Genomic DNA, 17,006 nt, shown 5'->3' on the forward strand with positions numbered 1-17,006 from the left:
ACAGGTGTTTCGAAGAACCCCGTGAGATTTGGCCAAGTGCAGGGTGTCAGCTGATGCAGGCGCGGAGCCCATTGCTCCACAATTCGAGAGTCCAGAGCTTTGGAATCCCTGACACACAATCTGGTCATCGCCCTCGTCTCGAGTAAAGAAGAGAGTCGAGACCTAGTCTACGTACAAGTAAGTATCGAGGTCTGACACCGCTATACCCGATAAAGCAAGCCCGGGGCGTTCCCGGTTCCGTAATGCGGACTGTGGATCGGAGTTGCTCCAGCCTCAACCTCAACAAGAGTGAACAACTATCAAGGATCAGACAACTTCTCACGATGCGCCGGTTTCGACCCCTCTTCTCGACATCCCTCGCTCTCTTCTTCCTCTCTTCCGTTGCACTCGCATCCTACGCCCCTCAACTAGAGATTCTCTACTGGCCCGTCTCCAACCCTCAACCATCAGTGCTCGCCCACGTCTCCTACGATCCAGCTTCTCTAAAATCAGACCTCATTGACTATACACCTCCCAGCGCAGCGGAGACTTCGGAGGACATAGTCCGCGTGGGCTTCTATATCTCAACGCCTTTGAATCCGAAACAATGGGTTGGAACTCTGACCTCCCTCGCCGCTCTTCGCGGGGATAATGATCAGAAACCGACCCTCCGCCTGCATATTAGCCCTTCAAATGAGGTCTATTCTGTCTCTCTGGCCTCAGATTCCTCATCGACTTCTTCATCTTCCTCTGTTAATAACCCCCATCTTCAACTGGTGACGGACGAGCTCGGCCCCCGCCCCCATCTCAATCGTCCTATCGTTGTCGGTCCTGACGGCAAGAATCCTGAGGAAGTTCCTGAAAAGACGCTGTTCCAGAAGTAAGTGCTTTTTGAGCTTGATTTATACGCTTTCTCTAATCTACGTGGAACAGGTACTGGTGGGTCTTCCTCATCCTTACCTTCCTAGCCATGTCGGGAGGTGGAGAGCAGCAATGAGCGTCTAGACAGTCCTGAACTTGGTTTTTTTCCTTCGCCAAAACGCCCCCGTGGTGTGAGCCGGAAAAGAGCAGAATATCGTGCTGGGAGATTCATAGCCTGGAATGGGTATTGGCTAGATTCTACACCCGAGAGCTTTCATCGAAAGATATCCGAAACTATCTACGCATAGATCTTGCCCTGCGCGCCAGAATACATGTATCCGTGGGCTCTACTAACTTGTGAGCTGGGCAAGCTAGGCTTACTGTACATCACGAATCTTGAGGTGTACGTTTGTATCCATGAAACCAGTGGTATGCTAAACCCAGCACGACTCAGCGCAAGCTTCTCTTAGAATATATCACACTCTGCTAGTCAACACCGAAAATTAAAGAAACTAACCACCAACTCCATGCGCTGCAACAAACCCAATTTTTACTTCGTCAAATCAATCCGCAAGATGACATCCCTTGGATCTATACTCACATGGTGTCCCCGACATCCAGTAGCCGTCGAGATTTACTCCCTCGTCCAGAGGGCGTGAGATCCCACAACATGATTCCCCGATCCGTAATGGCAACAAGCTCGTTTTCAATTTTCGTAAAGCGAAGCTGGAAGCAAACTGCATCAAGCTTTAGGACAATGGGTTGCAGCTCAATTTGCCCCGTGCTTGTAGACCTCCAAGATGGGTCATAGTATGCCTCGGGATCGCCATCGATGAGAGCACCAGGCTCCAACGCCCAAACGTAGATGACATCCCAGTTTGCAACGGCAATCCTAGTTCCTAATCTCGAGGCCGCAACTCTACAGCCGAGGGAGGAGTCGGTTGCGTCGCGGAATCCCCAGAGCCGGGCCATGACTGTCCAGTCCTGCAGGCGCCGGCCACGTTCAAGGTTCATCCGATGCCCGCATGTCCTTGCCCGGCAGGTGGCTTCGGACCTTAGGAGGCAGGCAACGGTCCATTTCTCCTCACGGTGCGTGGCGATTCCCAGGGAGAGATACCTCCATCGGCAAACCTCGAAGCCATTTTGAGTATTCGTCTCGTGGGTTCCGAAAAAAGGAACGCCAATCGAAAAGAGAAGACTCAGGTCATCCGTAAAGTCAACAGGGGTGGAGTTTTCATACAGGGTCGGAGATCCAGCTCGGTCAATCTTCTGAAAAGATGCATAGAGCGATTTTGCGGGGTAGGAGTATAGCAATTGACTTGATCGGTCATTGAATGCCATTTCTGTAACAAGCGGTCCTCCCAGCCATTTGTGTAATAGGCGAGGCGTGTGGAAGAATCCTGCTAGGGTGTTAATACTTATATATAGGCATCTTCCCGAGATTGAAGGCTATCTTACCAACAATATCAGGCGCAACGTCATATTCTGACCCCACCTTGATGGTGTAGTAGACAACACTGTGGGTCGAAAGCATGGGATGGCACCATGAGATTGCAAAGGCACCGCCGTCAGCCACAGCTAGAGCCGATGGTTCGGAACGCCCGTGCTCGGGAAATGCACATACTCTCACAGGCTCGTTTGGGGCTTGTAAAGAGTGGCAGGTGAGATAAACCGTTTGTCCGTTGTCACCGAAATCCCTTGCTTGCTTTACGAAGATATGCTCTGGACTAGAGCTGGGTTCCTCCACATCAGGGATAAATCTGTAGAGTATATAGACCAGGTCGTGTCCGTCAAAGGCTGTCTTGAGTATCTCAGCTGATCCCGGCCGAATCCAGGGAAGCCTCACTCGACCGAGTAGCGCAACCTGCCCATGTTGGGCCCGAAAAATGTGGACAACGTCTTGTCGGTCTCGGCAGGTGAACAGAACAAGGGTATCATCACCGTACACCGCGAGTGATGATGCCTTGGCATTGGGTCTTGTATCTCCGCACTCGAGTGTTATGCAGCTTGCATTGTATTGGCTGTCACATAGCTGTTTGACCGCGCGGCTTCTTAGAACAGGGAAAATGTCACTCGTGCTAAGAGAGGAGACATCCAGTGGGGGCCCAGGGGTCCGAAGTAGATGAGAAACGAGAACCTCTCGACAACTGGAAGCAATCTCATACAGAGCACGACAGGTGAATGCTATCTGAAGAAATGCGGGGGTGGTGCAGTGGAGCAGAACAAGCTGAATAAGTTCCGGAGGAAAGTCCAAAATCATGGTACCAGCTGTGTTGCAGTTGGTTCATATAGCATCCGTCCCGCGAAGATGGTCTTCAAAAAGGCCAGTGATGTGGTTGCGAATAGTGTGGGCGAGGCTCCAAGATTGTGATCTTCGGGAGCATGAAAGGTTGTCTTGCTTATTGTCCTCTCATACCAAATTAGCTGGTGAGCGGCACTTTTTGAATATTCCAATCGAGGCACCGATTGCAGATCGTATTGCTGCCTGACGCCTTTGGGTCGGCTGGGATTTATGGTGATGTTGTGCCAGTTATTTGAGGCTGTTCCTAGGTAAATAGCGGACACGGGTGCCTGGCCTGGGGCCCGCAGCCGTCCTTGGTCTATATTGGCCATCACGACGAAGTCTTTATTTATATATTATATAAACTTGTCAGGCCCCGTGAAGAGCGGCAAGCTTCGAGTAATACTATAATAAACCCGTTTGCTATAAAAACGCCAGGCACCTCGCAAATGCGCTCACATCAGACCAATATGCTGGAGAAGAAGAAACGACAGGTTTATCTCATCTTGGATTATTGTGCGCCTGCTCAACAGCCCATTCAAGTACACTCTCGTAGCAAAGCACAAACTGACTGAGGTTTTGTACCACACTTGGCCTCTGTGTGCGGAAATCAGATACGGTCTTTGCAACGAGATCCAAATGTCCGCCGCCGAGCCATGGTTCAGGCGACTGCCCCTCGCGCTCTTTTGTTAATTGTCGCTGCAATACATCCAAAACGCTGTCAACTGTACAAAATGTACCAGTGCGGCCGCATCCCGCGCTGCAGTGTACCAAAACAGGTCGCTTAGGATTGCCCGGTGCTGCATTAGCCGTCGCAGTCCGAACCTTGTCGCATTGTTCGATTAATTGTAGTAGATGCCTTGGCTGGGAGGTTGTGCCAAAATCAGGCCAGTCGGGGTACTGAAGTTGCGTAACTTCACGAAGAGGTTCGAATGGATATCCTGAATGCGACAAACCAAAGTGCCTGACAACAATGGCTGATTTCTCGGAATCCATGGGCGATCTTGAATTGGCCTGCGGTGAGTCGGCTGGCTCCATGGGGATATATTTCTTTGAGAAATTATTCACATGGAAAGGTCCATACGTGCCAGATTTCCAGTACGGATGGCATTTGACCTGCCCTCTTTCGACCTCTGCGGTCAAAGATACTACTAGTCGAATGTCCTGTTCCCAAACAACACGCCAAAAGTCCTGGATTGCTGTCAGCGCTTGTTTTTCAGAAAAGCAGAAGAGCTTGTTTCTCACGTTAAAAGTATCAGGTACAGGGGCTTGAGTCGCTATGTAGTATCGGTCGCTGTGCTCCGCCTTCATATAACTTGCGTTCACATAGTCACAGCCCCCAGAGGGTATATCATGAAGTCTCACCCGTGTATGGTCATAAGGATAGATGTCATTGTATCTGTTTTTCGTGCCTTTCTCAATTCCAGCGACACGGAATGTCTCGTTTGAATTTCGATTTGAACTCGAAATATTGTCATGGTTGTATGATAGAGCCTGCCTCATGCGCTCCAACTCGGTCTTTTCGATATCGAGAAATCTCGACGCTGCCATTCGGCCTTGGTCGCTGGGATCCGACACTTGACAAAGCCAAGGTGGAAGCGATCGTCTTTGCGATTCCGACAAGTGTTCCGAGTGTTTCAGCGCAATTTGCCCAACGCCACCGACGAGATCCATATTTTGGCGAATGTTGCCAAAAAATGGAATCGCAGCACTAGACGATTCCGGTATGTTGCATCCACCAGCGATAGGTGCTGATTGTGGTAAATCAATGTGCATCGGAGAGGTCTTTTTGGACTGCGGACCAGAAGCTTGCTGCTGCTGCTGCGTAAGTTCGGGAAACTTGGCGGAAAAAGCCCTGAATCCACCCATCAAGATCTGGCCATCGCCAGTCCACCCCTCGGCTGAGAATTTTTTAAGAACATTTATAAGAGGCCCGGCGTCCTTCATACTGGCAGTAGCTGCATCGTAGACGATGATATGTCGGCAATTCTTCCAGCGAGCGAAAGTAACCCGATCAGATTCGTTCGTGAAAGTATTCGCCAACTTTCTTGTATCAAATGAAGGGCGCTTCAGGAGGGTCGTCGGGATGCAAAGGTTCAGGGCTCCTCGAATGCTCCCTCTGGAAAAATGGGCATAAGGTCGTACATCCAGAAGCATCACGTCATGCGCGCAAGACCCAAGGAGCTCTGCACAATGCTCGACTGAAACCGGTCTACCGGTCGCCCCTGTTGTTTGTGCTGACTGTGATGGCACAGCTTTTGACGCACTCGTGTTCAGCTCTCCTTTTCCTATGGCACGGTTCAAAGAGAGTCTGTAAACAGCGGAGTCAGGGACATTGCCCTCGCTCCCTGGCCGTACTCCGAAAGGAACATGTTGCTCTCCTGCTACTTCTTTGCCGGATATGAATTGTCCCTCCGGGCTCTCATTTGAATGGATACGGGACAGGTGATCTCGATTCTTGAGGAGGCTCGGGCTTTCTAGATTGAATGAAAAGTAGTTCGAGTCAGACGAGAGTGTCTGACTCGGACTGATTCTGTTGAACGTTGAGGGACGCGAGTCAGATAACGGGAAAAATGTCGTTGGGCTCGATGGACCGGGGAGGGCAAGGGTCTGAGAGTCCTGGTGCCACGGCGACGTTGGCGATCTTGGCCCTGTCATCGCAGACATAACTCTCCCGCTTTACAGAGAAATGTGTGACCTGACTTCCGAAAACGATATCGGATGAAATCAAACTCCCAACCTGCTTGCCATTTCGAAACCAAATATTGTCATAGAGCGAAAGAGCGAAAACAGCGGACGAGGTCGAAAGACTTGGTCGAGTGTAGCTGTCGGGCGGGGGGAAATTCTTAACATAAACACGTCCAAACCGAGGTGAGAGCAGAGAGGTGCTCAACGAAGGCTTTCAGAGTTATATAAGCTCCATGTGTGGGTATGTAATGAGTTCTGAAGAGCGCGGTGTGGCGTCAAGCGGACGGTCAGAGTGTGTGAAAAAACGGGGATGGAATGCCTCGTTCTCAGGCGGCGGTTCTCTCTGCACGACGAATCGTCGCTTCCACTGCAGGTATCACATAAGAAGGTCCAGATCCAGTTGAGTTCCTGAGCCAATAGTGTGGACGGAAAATTAGTGGGGATGAGGTCTGACTAGGTAGTAAGGAGTATCATTATCGACCCACTGGTGTCATCGTTCAAGGTGCTTGAAGCAATGAGAATCGATCTGAAGAGGAAAACGGGGGGCGTGATGTTGCTGGCAATGACGTTATGTGCGGCCAGCGGCAAACCTTTTGTGTTTCGAGCCATGGCGAGTTCGGCCGGTCTGGATCCCAGGATTGCAGGAACCCGGCCACTAACAGGGTGCTTACCTCCAGTCCTGTGTTGGATGTGTTTCTCAGCATCATCATAATGCTCATTATTCCTTTTCCCCTCCTTTGTTGTATGCCTTGGATGGGCTTTTCTTGCCACGCTAACGAAAATGCCCGCGAACGTGTACCAAAGCTATATCGTACTCCGTTTCTTCGAGCTGTTCTTTGCAAGCTCCAGACAGACGAGATCTGTGCTCTGATAGACTCTGTACTTACAACGTACTTTAAGACTTTACATCATGTGACATTGGTAGGCCTGAGCCCAGGAATCATGGCTGTGACATGATACAAGAGGCTGAACTGATAGGTGCATGGGTTTCGGCATGCATCAAACCATGAATCTTGGCTTGATTCATATAGTATATATACTACTCCAAAATTTGTGTGCCGAGTAGTTCCATACCAACATTCTGGGTTGATGGCTTTGAACCAATCAAATTGAGTTGTATGCCCGCTAATCGCGATGCTCGGCAAATGTCTTCTTTGTCTTCATAACTCGTCATAGAGTGGTTACGGAGTGTATGGTCCAGGTTTTGTTGCGTATATGGTATGCCTCGCCTTGCGATCGTCGAGCTCGCTGGTCAAAGTGGTATCGCGCGGCCCCATGACGTTCCACCAGCTAGTACATAGCAGACAACAACCAAAGCGAGTTGTTTGGGGTGTATAATAATGAATCCCCGTGAAGCTCGAACGATGTGTCCACTGCTAGAGTATGAGATGAAATGCTTCGGACGTATGGACTGTAGAAGTTGAGGTCCCGAATCAACAATCGAAATGCAACTGTCTTCCGCAGGGATGCGCAGTAGTATGTTGTTGACAAGCTAAGCTTATCGTTTTCATTGACTCCTCGGGAGGTTCTGGCCCCTGACATCCTCGGACACCCCAAATGATGCCCAGGAGTCATTGAGCATGATGCTGGCGTATAGACCGCGATTATAGTTTTCCGTCGGGTTCACCCTTGAATCTTTGAACTCGTTTTTGTTCCCAATTATCAAGGTCTTTGGCCATAAGCCTCTGTTGAGAACCACATTAGTCGGCACGAAAGCATATTATATAGACAATATCACATACATAATACTCTTCCCTATCGTCGCCAACGATTCTCCTCCTCGGATTTCTTTTAATTCCCTCCTCCCCGTCAGGTCCCTTGAGACCCAAATCCATGGCCTCCTCTTGGCTGAGTTGTTTGACTTTGCGATCGTACCTTTCGTATCTCAAAGCAGCTGCTGGGGTCAGGGCAAATGACCCAGCCACGATAATCATGATGAAAGGTAAGCCGAAGAAAAGAAACGGATGTTTTGGAAGTCTGGCCCGGTATGCTTCACCAATCTTTTCCCCTAACGAGGAGGAGGCAGTGGTCGCCCGTCGGAAAGTTTTGGTTTGAAATACTGGCATCGGGACTAATCTTACTCGATCGGCAGATGTCTAACTGAGAGCCCTCAAAAGATGATGGATCGTTTGAAAGTGCCCAATGGATCCCTGGATGACTGCCGGTTGACTTGTTATAGAAGAAGAGTCAAGAGTCGAACGGCACCACGCAAGTAGATAGTAGTAGGACTGGATTGAACGAAAGTTCGGATAATCCAAAGATCCGTCCGTCCCTCCGCAACCTGTGGAAGCTTCCGCATCAACAATAAAAAATCGGGCACCTGTCGAGCAAAGGAACACCGCATAACCCCTTTGGCGATAAAATCAATTGTCAAGAGTTCGTCTCGAGGTGTGCACATGATTCTCTTGATTGAAAGATTCTACTGCCCTGAATATTTGGCGCTAATATCGTCCATCAACAGAAGCCCGTGCTGGCCTTCAAGGGCCGTCTAGACCGAAGCGTCGACCACCACACATCCAAACATGTCCTTTACGGCTAGCTCTATATTCGGGAAGGGTGGCTTGGGAGCTGCTTCACAGCCGACGCAGCCAGTTCAACCAGCGCAACCGTCGAGCATATTCTCTCCTTCGAACCCGACGAGTATCTTTGGCAACCCTCCAACAACACAGGCGCAGGCAACTACCTCTATCTTCGGCGGCCAGCCTCAATCCCAACAACAGCCTGGTCCCTCATCAATTTTCGGACCGGGTCAACCGAATGCTAGCACGGCGCAACCTATACAGCCAGCTTCCCAGGGCGCGCAGCCTGCCTTCTTCAGTAGCTTATTGGAGCGTGGTAAGAAGCGGCCACTTTCTGCCGTTGCTCAAAATGGCAACTATGAGGATATGCCCAACCTTCAGTTGGGCCTAGATGACATTCGCCGAAAGGCGAGGGAACTCGGCACTGGTGGCTTCAAGGATTCTCATGTGCCAAGCAGTAAAGCGTGAGCCCTTGCTTACTCTTCTACCCTTGTTCTCGCTGTCTTTTCAACTTGCTCACTTCTCTATTGCAGTTATTATCTACTTGCAGCCTCGGGTGTGTCTCCGGGACACGCGCTACGTGATCTAAAAGCTCTAGAGCCACAAGCCTCCGTACAACTTCCACCAAAGGAACCAGACACATTCGACCCCGACAATCAAAAGTATCTCAGAAATATTCAGCAGCGTGGCCGTCAGGTAATGATTGCCGAGAGCCTCGCAAGAGCTCAAAGAGATTTTGACTCCTTCCTGGAAGAGAAAGTCGACTTGGATTGGGAAGAGCAACGCCACAGGATCTTCCAACATTTTGGACTATCACAGAAAGAGGATTCTGCTGGTGACTCGGGCCCATCGTTTGGCCGGTCAACGAGGCAAGCTAATCAGTCTACCTATGGTCCCTCTGGGGCATCACGTAGGAGTGTGTTTGGCCGTTCTGGATTGGACAAGTCGGTAATAGGAACTCCTGGGACTGGAAAACCAAGTCATCAGCTGTTTGACGATCCTTCGGCACGCACTGAAGGCCCTAGTTTTCAGACACTGGATATTCGATTTCTGCGCGAGAAGATGGGCTACTATGCAGATAAGGTTCAGTCACTAAATTCTACTCGTCTTCAAAAACGCAGCTTTCCAATTCTTCACGAATTTTCTGATGTTGAAAAACATGCTGGCGGCGACGTGAGTCATTTTATTCGATCCCAGTGGTACTTGAACTAATGTGATACTAACTGAATCAGGTTCCCCGGCAGCTTTTTGACGCCTACATCGCTCTCATAAACATTGTTGGAGAGCCACTGGACGTCACAGACGTATCTGACCCAGAGGCAGTCAAGGAGCGCCAATTCTCAGAGGAGTACCTGAACGAAACGCAAAACTCACAGCAGGCGGTAAATCTCAGAAAACGAATTGTTGAAGGCTCGAGAAAATTCCTCGAAAACTCATTTTACAGTGAGGTCGAAGCAGCAATCGCCAAGAATCCTCGCGAGGCTCAGCTTGGTGGAATACCAACTGTCGTTAACAAAATTCGCGCATACATACGCCTGAGAGATGCCCGAAAAGACCTTGCGCCGGATGGCATGGAACTACAAATGGTGGGCAATGACTATAGCTGGATTCTAATCTTCTATCTCCTTCGCTGTGGCTTCGTCACCGAGGCGGCAGAATATGTTAGCCAAGACCCTGGTTTCCGGTCATTAGACCACAAGTTCGTGACATACATGACAACTTATGCCCAAGGTAAACGATTACCAAGGGACATGCAACAAAGAATCAATGGCGAATTCCAGCAACGGTCGCGCAATGCCCCGGACAACACTATTGATCCTTACCGCATGGCGTGTTATAAAATCATTGGGCGCTGTGATCTTGGACGCAGGCGCCTAGACGGCATCAACCAGAGTGTGGAGGATTGGATGTGGTTGCAGTTTAGTCTTGCCAGAGAGGACGACCGAGCCGAGGAGGTTGCAGGTGACGTTTTCGGGCTTGAAGACATCCAGACAGACATCACCGAAATTGGGCAGCGAGTGTTTGGCAAGGGCCAAGAAGGGCCCGGTGGTTACGGAACCTTCTTCCTCCTTCAGATTCTCGGAGGAATGTTTGAACAAGCTATCTCGTATCTTGGATCGTATGCGCCCATTAGCGCGGTACACTTTGCGGTTGCGCTGGCCTACTATGGTCTCTTGAGGGTCTCTGATTTCTACACATCGGGCGAAGAGATTTGTAAGTCTCGGGTCCGCTTTTCTTGAAGCCTTTTTCATAGTTACTGACCAGAAAACAGTGTCATTCACCGTGAAACAATATCCGCAGATCAATTTTGGCTATCTCATTACTCAATACACAAAGGAGTTCCGCACAGCATATGTGGAAGCAGCAATCGATTACTTTTCTCTCCTCTGCCTCAATGCTGACCTTCCTGGTGCGCTGGGCAAGTCGCAAGCCTCCGTGTGTCACGAGGCCCTGCGGGAGTACATTTTGGAAACCAGAGATTTTGCCAAGCTACTCGGTGACATTCGGTCAGATGGTACCAGGATCAAAGGGCTGATTGAGCAGCGTATAAGCCTGATCAAGCTCATCGACCAAGAAGAGTTCCTCAAGACGATAACAGTGCAAGCAGCAGCTGTCGCTGAAGACAAGGGCCTAATCACAGACTCCGTTCTCCTATATCATCTTGCCGAAGACTACGACCGTGTCATTGATATCATCAATAGAACGCTGTCCGACTCTGTGGCTGTGCCCCTAGGAAGTCCCACGCTAAAGTTGCAGCCATTGAGACCTCGCGCTACCTCAGGAGATGATGTCTCCGCAGAGCCTGGGACAAGCCTCAGCCTAACGACCGTGGAAGACCCAGTCGTGTTGGCAAAGAATATGATAAGCCTCTACAATCAAAACGCCATGTACTATCAGCGGATCCGTCAATCGAGCCGTGACGCATGCGGCCTTTTGCTCCGGATGATGGAGGCTAAATCAGAGGTAGAGGCAGGGAAGTGGACAGCGGCTTTGGACGTGAGTTTCACTTTGATTTCTCTTCCCCCAGTTGAGTTGACTAACATTAGCCATCTTTTAGACCGTCAACGGACTGGGTATCCTGCCACTTCGGGCTCGAGGCTCCGTACCTTATATTCGTAGCGCCGCTCAAGCATTCTCAGCCTTCCCATCCGTCATTGCCAGCAACATAGGCCATGTGATTATATGGAGTATTACATGCATTGGGCGTGAACGTGAGCGATTGAGCTCTGGACCGTACGAAACCGAGATGAGACAAGGTCTCGCAGAGGAGCTCTTAGTCATGGCAAAGGACTTGATGATCTTCTCTGGAATGATCAAATATAAACTACCCCCGAGGGTGTACGAGACGCTTGCTCGTGCTGGAGCGGACATTGGTGCGTTCTAAAGGTGCGCCCTTGGCTTGCGCGCGCAGCAAGAATTCAAATTAGGGGCATGGTGTTTCTTGTCGAGTGGCACTCTCGGGACGTTTCAAGCGTTCTACCGTAGCGAGTACCGAGCATCATAGGTGCGAGGTACAAGGGCGATTTCTTCTCAGTACTGAGTACCGAGATCAGGGATCATTACAATCATATCACGGACCATCATTAGTACATTAGTTACCGGTAATAGGATATGCGTGTATTTCTACTAATGCACCGAGAGAAAGTCCGTCATATGATTTTGCTCCTAATTCCACTAGAAATGCATTCACATAAGAGAATAGTAGTGCCAGTCACTCTACGTCAGGGATACCTTTTGACATAATATACTAGTTATATTTCGGGAGGACGCGGATTAGTTCCGCGATAGCTCAAGGTGCGCCAAGCTTTGGCGGGTCGATGAAGCTTGAGCACAACCCATCTTCAAGAATCTGATCGGACAGAAACTCCACCTTCACACCGATTATATTTGAGAACACTCGTTTCCTGTTTTGTACAATGTATTTGGCACATTGAACTCTACTCTGCCACTCTGTATGCGAAACTCTCGGCTCCTTGATTTGACCCTGTCTCTGACCGACAGGCCTGCTCGACATGGACCATGACGCTTCCGGTGTGTCGGAAGGAAGCTCCAGGTCCATTTCACCGAGTAGTAGGCCAGAGTCCCTACAAGATGGAGAGCCTGCACGCGTTATTGAGGCGGCATCCGCTCAACCGCCGCAGATAATGGATACGGCAGCGGATATTGGCATCACCGCATCGATTGCGCAACAACCAATTGAGCCTCAAGCACAGACAGAACCGCAGCAGGATCCAGAAACTATAGATCACGACACGAGTGCGTCTGGGCCGACAAGTCCTGCCCATGCAGGGAACCGTTCAGCTTCGCGCAATGGGTTTCCCGAACCGCCAGTCAACGAGACGGGCGGCGGCTCAAACCAGGCGGCTCAGACAGGCGGACCGGCGGATTATGATCTTATCGACAACCCTCCAAACCTTGCACGGATTCGTCAAGTTCTGTTTGAGTGCAGAGAACCTATCGAAATTAGCCTACAGGAATTCGAAACTTACTGGCCATTTATCGATAACGTTTGGGTGAAACAGAGGTCCAACTCGAGCAAAGAAGGACACTGCACCACCGACTACTATATGTGCCGCTTGCGACGCCCAACGCACCGTAGCTCGGATTCACGGCCGCTGCCGGAAGGCAAGCGGCCTCGGAAGAAAAGAGTTCGCGAAGGCGGACTCTGCAACTTTCAGATCAAGGTTGTCAGGTTCGAGGGGGCGTACTCGACTGTCACTATCTCTAGAACCCCGGGCAGCAGCCACGAACACGCACATGACCTCGATTATATTGACAAGGTAAAACGAAATTCAGGGCTGATGGAATTCGCCAGAAGAGAGGCGAGCAAGGGTTATCTACCTTCCTCTATTTACACCAAGTTCCGCGAAGAGCCTGGAAAGCTCATCGAGGCAGGAGGGAAGTTTTGTACTGTTACAGATATCCGAAATGTGTCTGCAAAGTGGCGGCTACAGAACCCAGAGGTGAAGCTTGTGCCACATGAGGGCTACGAATACCAAAAAGGGCATGGCATTGTGAGGACTCGACCAGAGAGTGATTACAGCGACTCGACCGCTCCAAAACTTCCGCCCGTACCGCCAGACACCCTACCTTTTCCTCAGTTCCCACTGAATTTCCTCGAGCCCTATCTCCCGAGGAAAAACGAAAGACGCGAATTTCCCCACGTTACACTATCTTACGCTTCGTCTATGGATTCGAAAATCTCTCTCTTGCCCGGAATGCAAACCGTGCTATCCGGACCAGAGGCTAAACTAATGACACACTACCTACGATCGCGTCACGATGCAATTCTAATTGGGGTCGGAACCGTCCTTGCAGACAACCCAGGATTGAACTGCAGGTTGCAAGGTGCCGGTGGCTATGGCGGCCTTGGAAGGATGTGGCAGCCGCGGCCAGTCGTAGTCGATCCTCTGGGCAGGTGGCCGGTGCATCCTGACTGTAGGATGCTACGAACGGCGGTCGAAGGAAAAGGTAGAGCACCGTGGGTAGTTGTATCTCCCGGCGCTCAGATCCACCCTCAGACGCTCATGATGCTGAAAGGATATGGGGGCGACTATCTACGTATTATGGAATACCATCAGAATTGGCGACTGCGTTGGGAACCCATCCTACGAGCTCTTGCATCAGAAGGTATCAAGAGTGTGATGATTGAGGGAGGTGGGAGGGTCCTAAGTGAGCTGCTGAACCCTGAATACACCGAGTTTATTGACTCAATCATTGTCACCATTGCACCGACGTACCTTGGATCTGGCGGAGTTGGTGTCAGCCCAGATTCAAAGCGCGATGCGCAAGGCAAGCCCAACGCGGCACTCAATCCTAGAGACGTGAAGTGGGTTCCCATGGGACAGAATGTCATCATGTGTGGAAAGATCCGTACTGCTCCTCCTCCACCAGAGGTAAACCATCCTCTCGCTGAACCCAGTGCCGGACTTTCAATAGATTTGGACGATGTCGACATAACACATACCCTTAGCTAACATCGCGGCACTTCTCGGGCTTCAGCTATATCATCGGTCAAGGTCTAATAAATTAAGAGGGACTGGAAACGCCATGGGGCCGATAAACGCCCACACCTTCAGGTCTTTGTCTTGTGGTGGGACATCGATCTGGTGTTGCAATTTCTTTGTGTGCTATTTTCAGCACAAAGAGAGTATAACACGGCTGGGCCGAGCAAGTGCGCTGGTATCAAACGACCCGGGACACTTTGAAGACCAGCAACAGTGAAAGAAGAACATGAAACAGAATTGAAAGAAACCCTGAATCAGCCCATTCGACATCGCTGTAGCAGAAGGTGAACCAGGCAGGGCATGGCCTCAGGAGACTTGGACGGCAGCGCTAGCCAGCTGTTCTCCGTTGATCATGCAATAATAGTGACAACAATACCAATCTCAGAATCGAGTAAGAAGAAACCAAGTCCACAAAAATGCGAGATTTCTCAAGCTGGCAGGCTGGAATTTGGGAGTAGAGGGGACGTAGCGCGTGATTCGCCGCGACAATAACACTACAGCAATCTAATACCTGCACCACAACAATCCAGCTCGCCCGACCTCTTTTTTTTTCTGCTTCCCTCCTCCTTTGTTCTCGCTCCTCTTTCTTTTCAGACCATCACTTCTCCTCACCACTTCTCTAAATTCCAATTACTGGAAGGAAAATCATCCATCTTCCCTTCATTCTATCTAATCGATTATCCGAATCCCAATCTCACACCTGATTTCATCCTCAATGCCTCCCAAAAAGGGCGCAACCAAGACCGCGGCGCGGTCGACCGCTACCGTCAAAAAGGCGACTGGAGCTACCACAACCACCAAAAAGACCGCTAGCGATAAGAAGACTCCAGCAGCCCGAGGACGTGCAGCGACTACTACCAAGACGACCACCACAAAAGCTGCTACAGGAGCCGCGACGAAAGCTGCGCCAACGCGCAAGGCCACCACCAAGGCTACCAAAACAGGAGCTTCAAAAGCTGCGCCGGCCCCGCTCACTAAGAAGCGCAGCGCTGAAACTGTCGACGAGGCTGAGCCTACTCGCACAGTCAAACGCGCTCGTGTTGTTAAGCCCGCCGTCGCTCCGAAGCCGAAGCCGAAGCCTGCCCCAAAGCCAAGGGCAAAGACGATCATCAACCAGGCTCCTACTGCCAAGCTAAACGTGTACGTTTGCGGTGAAGGTAGTTCTGGAGAACTTGGCTTGGGTACTGCGAAGAATGCCATTGATGTAAAGCGCCCGCGTCTGAACCCCCACCTGTCGGCGGAGACTGTGGGTGTCGTGCAGGTGGCTGTCGGCGGTATGCATTGTGTTGCCCTTACGCATGACAACAAAATCCTTACATGGGGTGTCAATGACCAAGGCGCGCTTGGTCGAGACACTGCATGGGAAGGCGGATACAAAGATATGGACGACAACAAGGGCGACTCGGACTCAGATTCGGACTCGGGTGACGGACCCGATCTCAACCCGCACGAGGCAACCCCCACTGCCATCCCTTCTGATATTTTCCCCGAGGGTACTGTCTTTGTCGAAGTCGCTGCTGGTGACAGCTCAAGTTTTGCTCTGACCGATGAAGGTCAGGTGTATGGCTGGGGAACCTTTCGAGTGAGTGTTTCTTGTTTACAACTTTGCAATAATTATACTGACAGCAACTCTAGAGCAATGACGGCATTCTAGGCTTTGATGCTGCTACCAGGGTCCAGACTACGCCAACTCTGCTTCCGGATTTGAAGAGAATCAAGCATGTGGTCTGCGGAGATAACCACGTTCTCGCTTTGAATCATCGGGGCGCTGTCTTCTCTTGGGGCTCAGGCCAGCAAAACCAATTGGGCCGTCGTATCATCGAGCGCAACAAATTGAATGGGCTTCAACCGCGAGAATTCGGCCTCCCAAAGGGTATCGTACACATTGGTGCTGGTGCTTTCCATTCCTTTGCCGTCCACGAATCTGGCAAAGTCTATGCCTGGGGTCTGAACAGTTTTGGCGAGACCGGAATTCGCGAGCACGCTGGTGACAGTGAAGCTGCAATTGTTCACCCAACCATTGTGGAAGCTCTGTCCGACAAGGATGTCACGCAAATTTGCGGTGGTGCTCACCACTCTCTGGCTGTTACCGCAGATGGCCAATGCCTCGTCTGGGGTCGTCTAGACGGTTTCCAAACAGGCCTCAAGATCGATTCCCTCCCCGACGACGCGGTCATCAAAGACGAACGTGGCCGCCCTCGTATCTTAATCGAGCCCAAAGCTGTCCCAGGCATTAAAGCAAAGGCTGTCGCTGCGGGATCAGATCACTCAATTGCCATTGACAGTGATGGCCGTCCCTGGTCCTGGGGGTTCTCTGCTACCTACCAAACCGGCCAAGGCACTCAGGATGACGTTGAAGTGGCGACTGTCATTGAAAATACTGCTGTTCGAGGGAAAAAGCTCAACGGAGCTGGCGGGGGAGGTCAATTCTCGGTGTTTACGGAGCCCATCTAGACCGTTCAAGGAGGGACACCTTCAGATTTTCTAGCTCCCCCGAGCTATTCTCTCAAAATATGGCGAAGGATGAAAGTGGATAATCTTTTCAGTCATTTAACTATGGTTGTGGTTTTCAGCGGCGAGTTTAGACTTCAAATGTGCTTGTATTTTTAGGGTCTTGTAATACATGGGTTTCGTTACTCTTTTCACCGGAACTTTGCAGTTTTCGCGTCT

At 50.6% G+C, this 17,006-nt stretch overlaps 7 protein-coding genes across 7 annotated transcripts; 4 read left to right on the forward strand and 3 right to left on the reverse strand.

Moving 5' to 3' along the window:
* Positions 1 to 120: 120 nt before the first annotated feature.
* Positions 121 to 1,361, forward strand: BJX68DRAFT_242125 (uncharacterized protein). The gene is made up of 2 exons (XM_071040934.1): positions 121 to 859; positions 913 to 1,361. The coding sequence occupies exons 1-2, from the start codon at positions 243 to 245 to the stop codon at positions 974 to 976; spliced, it is 681 nt and encodes a 226-aa protein (XP_070896574.1). The 5' UTR covers positions 121 to 242; the 3' UTR covers positions 977 to 1,361.
* Positions 1,151 to 3,391, reverse strand: BJX68DRAFT_134108 (F-box domain protein). Its single transcript, XM_071036350.1, has 2 exons — positions 2,299 to 3,391; positions 1,151 to 2,240 (listed from the first exon to the last, which is right to left on the reverse strand). The coding sequence occupies exons 1-2, from the start codon at positions 3,098 to 3,100 to the stop codon at positions 1,438 to 1,440; spliced, it is 1,605 nt and encodes a 534-aa protein (XP_070896575.1). The 5' UTR covers positions 3,101 to 3,391; the 3' UTR covers positions 1,151 to 1,437.
* Positions 3,392 to 3,577: 186 nt separating this feature from the next.
* Positions 3,578 to 5,961, reverse strand: ptpA (putative protein tyrosine phosphatase (Pyp1)). The gene is made up of 2 exons (XM_071036353.1): positions 4,367 to 5,961; positions 3,578 to 4,312 (listed from the first exon to the last, which is right to left on the reverse strand). Exons 1-2 carry the CDS (start codon positions 5,786 to 5,788, stop codon positions 3,623 to 3,625), a joined length of 2,112 nt encoding a protein of 703 aa, XP_070896576.1. The 5' UTR covers positions 5,789 to 5,961; the 3' UTR covers positions 3,578 to 3,622.
* Positions 5,962 to 7,413: 1,452 nt separating this feature from the next.
* BJX68DRAFT_256817 (cytochrome c oxidase assembly protein COX16) lies at positions 7,414 to 7,875 on the reverse strand (the record flags this gene model as incomplete). Its single annotated transcript, XM_071043237.1, has 2 exons — positions 7,414 to 7,494; positions 7,552 to 7,875. 2 exons carry the CDS (start codon positions 7,873 to 7,875, stop codon positions 7,414 to 7,416), a joined length of 405 nt encoding a protein of 134 aa, XP_070896577.1.
* A 234-nt stretch (positions 7,876 to 8,109) lies between these two features.
* On the forward strand, positions 8,110 to 12,004 carry nic96 (linker nucleoporin NIC96). Its single transcript, XM_071040935.1, has 6 exons — positions 8,110 to 8,197; positions 8,271 to 8,792; positions 8,862 to 9,501; positions 9,561 to 10,542; positions 10,601 to 11,325; positions 11,387 to 12,004. Exons 2-6 carry the CDS (start codon positions 8,332 to 8,334, stop codon positions 11,711 to 11,713), a joined length of 3,135 nt encoding a protein of 1,044 aa, XP_070896578.1. The 5' UTR covers positions 8,110 to 8,197; positions 8,271 to 8,331; the 3' UTR covers positions 11,714 to 12,004.
* A 92-nt stretch (positions 12,005 to 12,096) lies between these two features.
* On the forward strand, positions 12,097 to 14,718 carry BJX68DRAFT_242130 (dihydrofolate reductase-like domain-containing protein). Its single transcript, XM_071040936.1, has one exon. It carries the CDS (start codon positions 12,342 to 12,344, stop codon positions 14,304 to 14,306), a length of 1,965 nt encoding a protein of 654 aa, XP_070896579.1. The 5' UTR covers positions 12,097 to 12,341; the 3' UTR covers positions 14,307 to 14,718.
* Positions 14,719 to 14,940: 222 nt separating this feature from the next.
* BJX68DRAFT_134350 (RCC1 domain-containing protein) lies at positions 14,941 to 17,003 on the forward strand. Its single transcript, XM_071036354.1, has 2 exons — positions 14,941 to 15,918; positions 15,972 to 17,003. The coding sequence occupies exons 1-2, from the start codon at positions 15,052 to 15,054 to the stop codon at positions 16,788 to 16,790; spliced, it is 1,686 nt and encodes a 561-aa protein (XP_070896580.1). The 5' UTR covers positions 14,941 to 15,051; the 3' UTR covers positions 16,791 to 17,003.
* Positions 17,004 to 17,006: the final 3 nt, after the last annotated feature.

The sequence above is a fragment of the Aspergillus pseudodeflectus genome, assembly GCF_044049435.1.
Source record: "Aspergillus pseudodeflectus strain CBS 756.74 chromosome Unknown BJX68scaffold_37, whole genome shotgun sequence".
NCBI lineage: Eukaryota > Fungi > Ascomycota > Eurotiomycetes > Eurotiales > Aspergillaceae > Aspergillus > Aspergillus pseudodeflectus.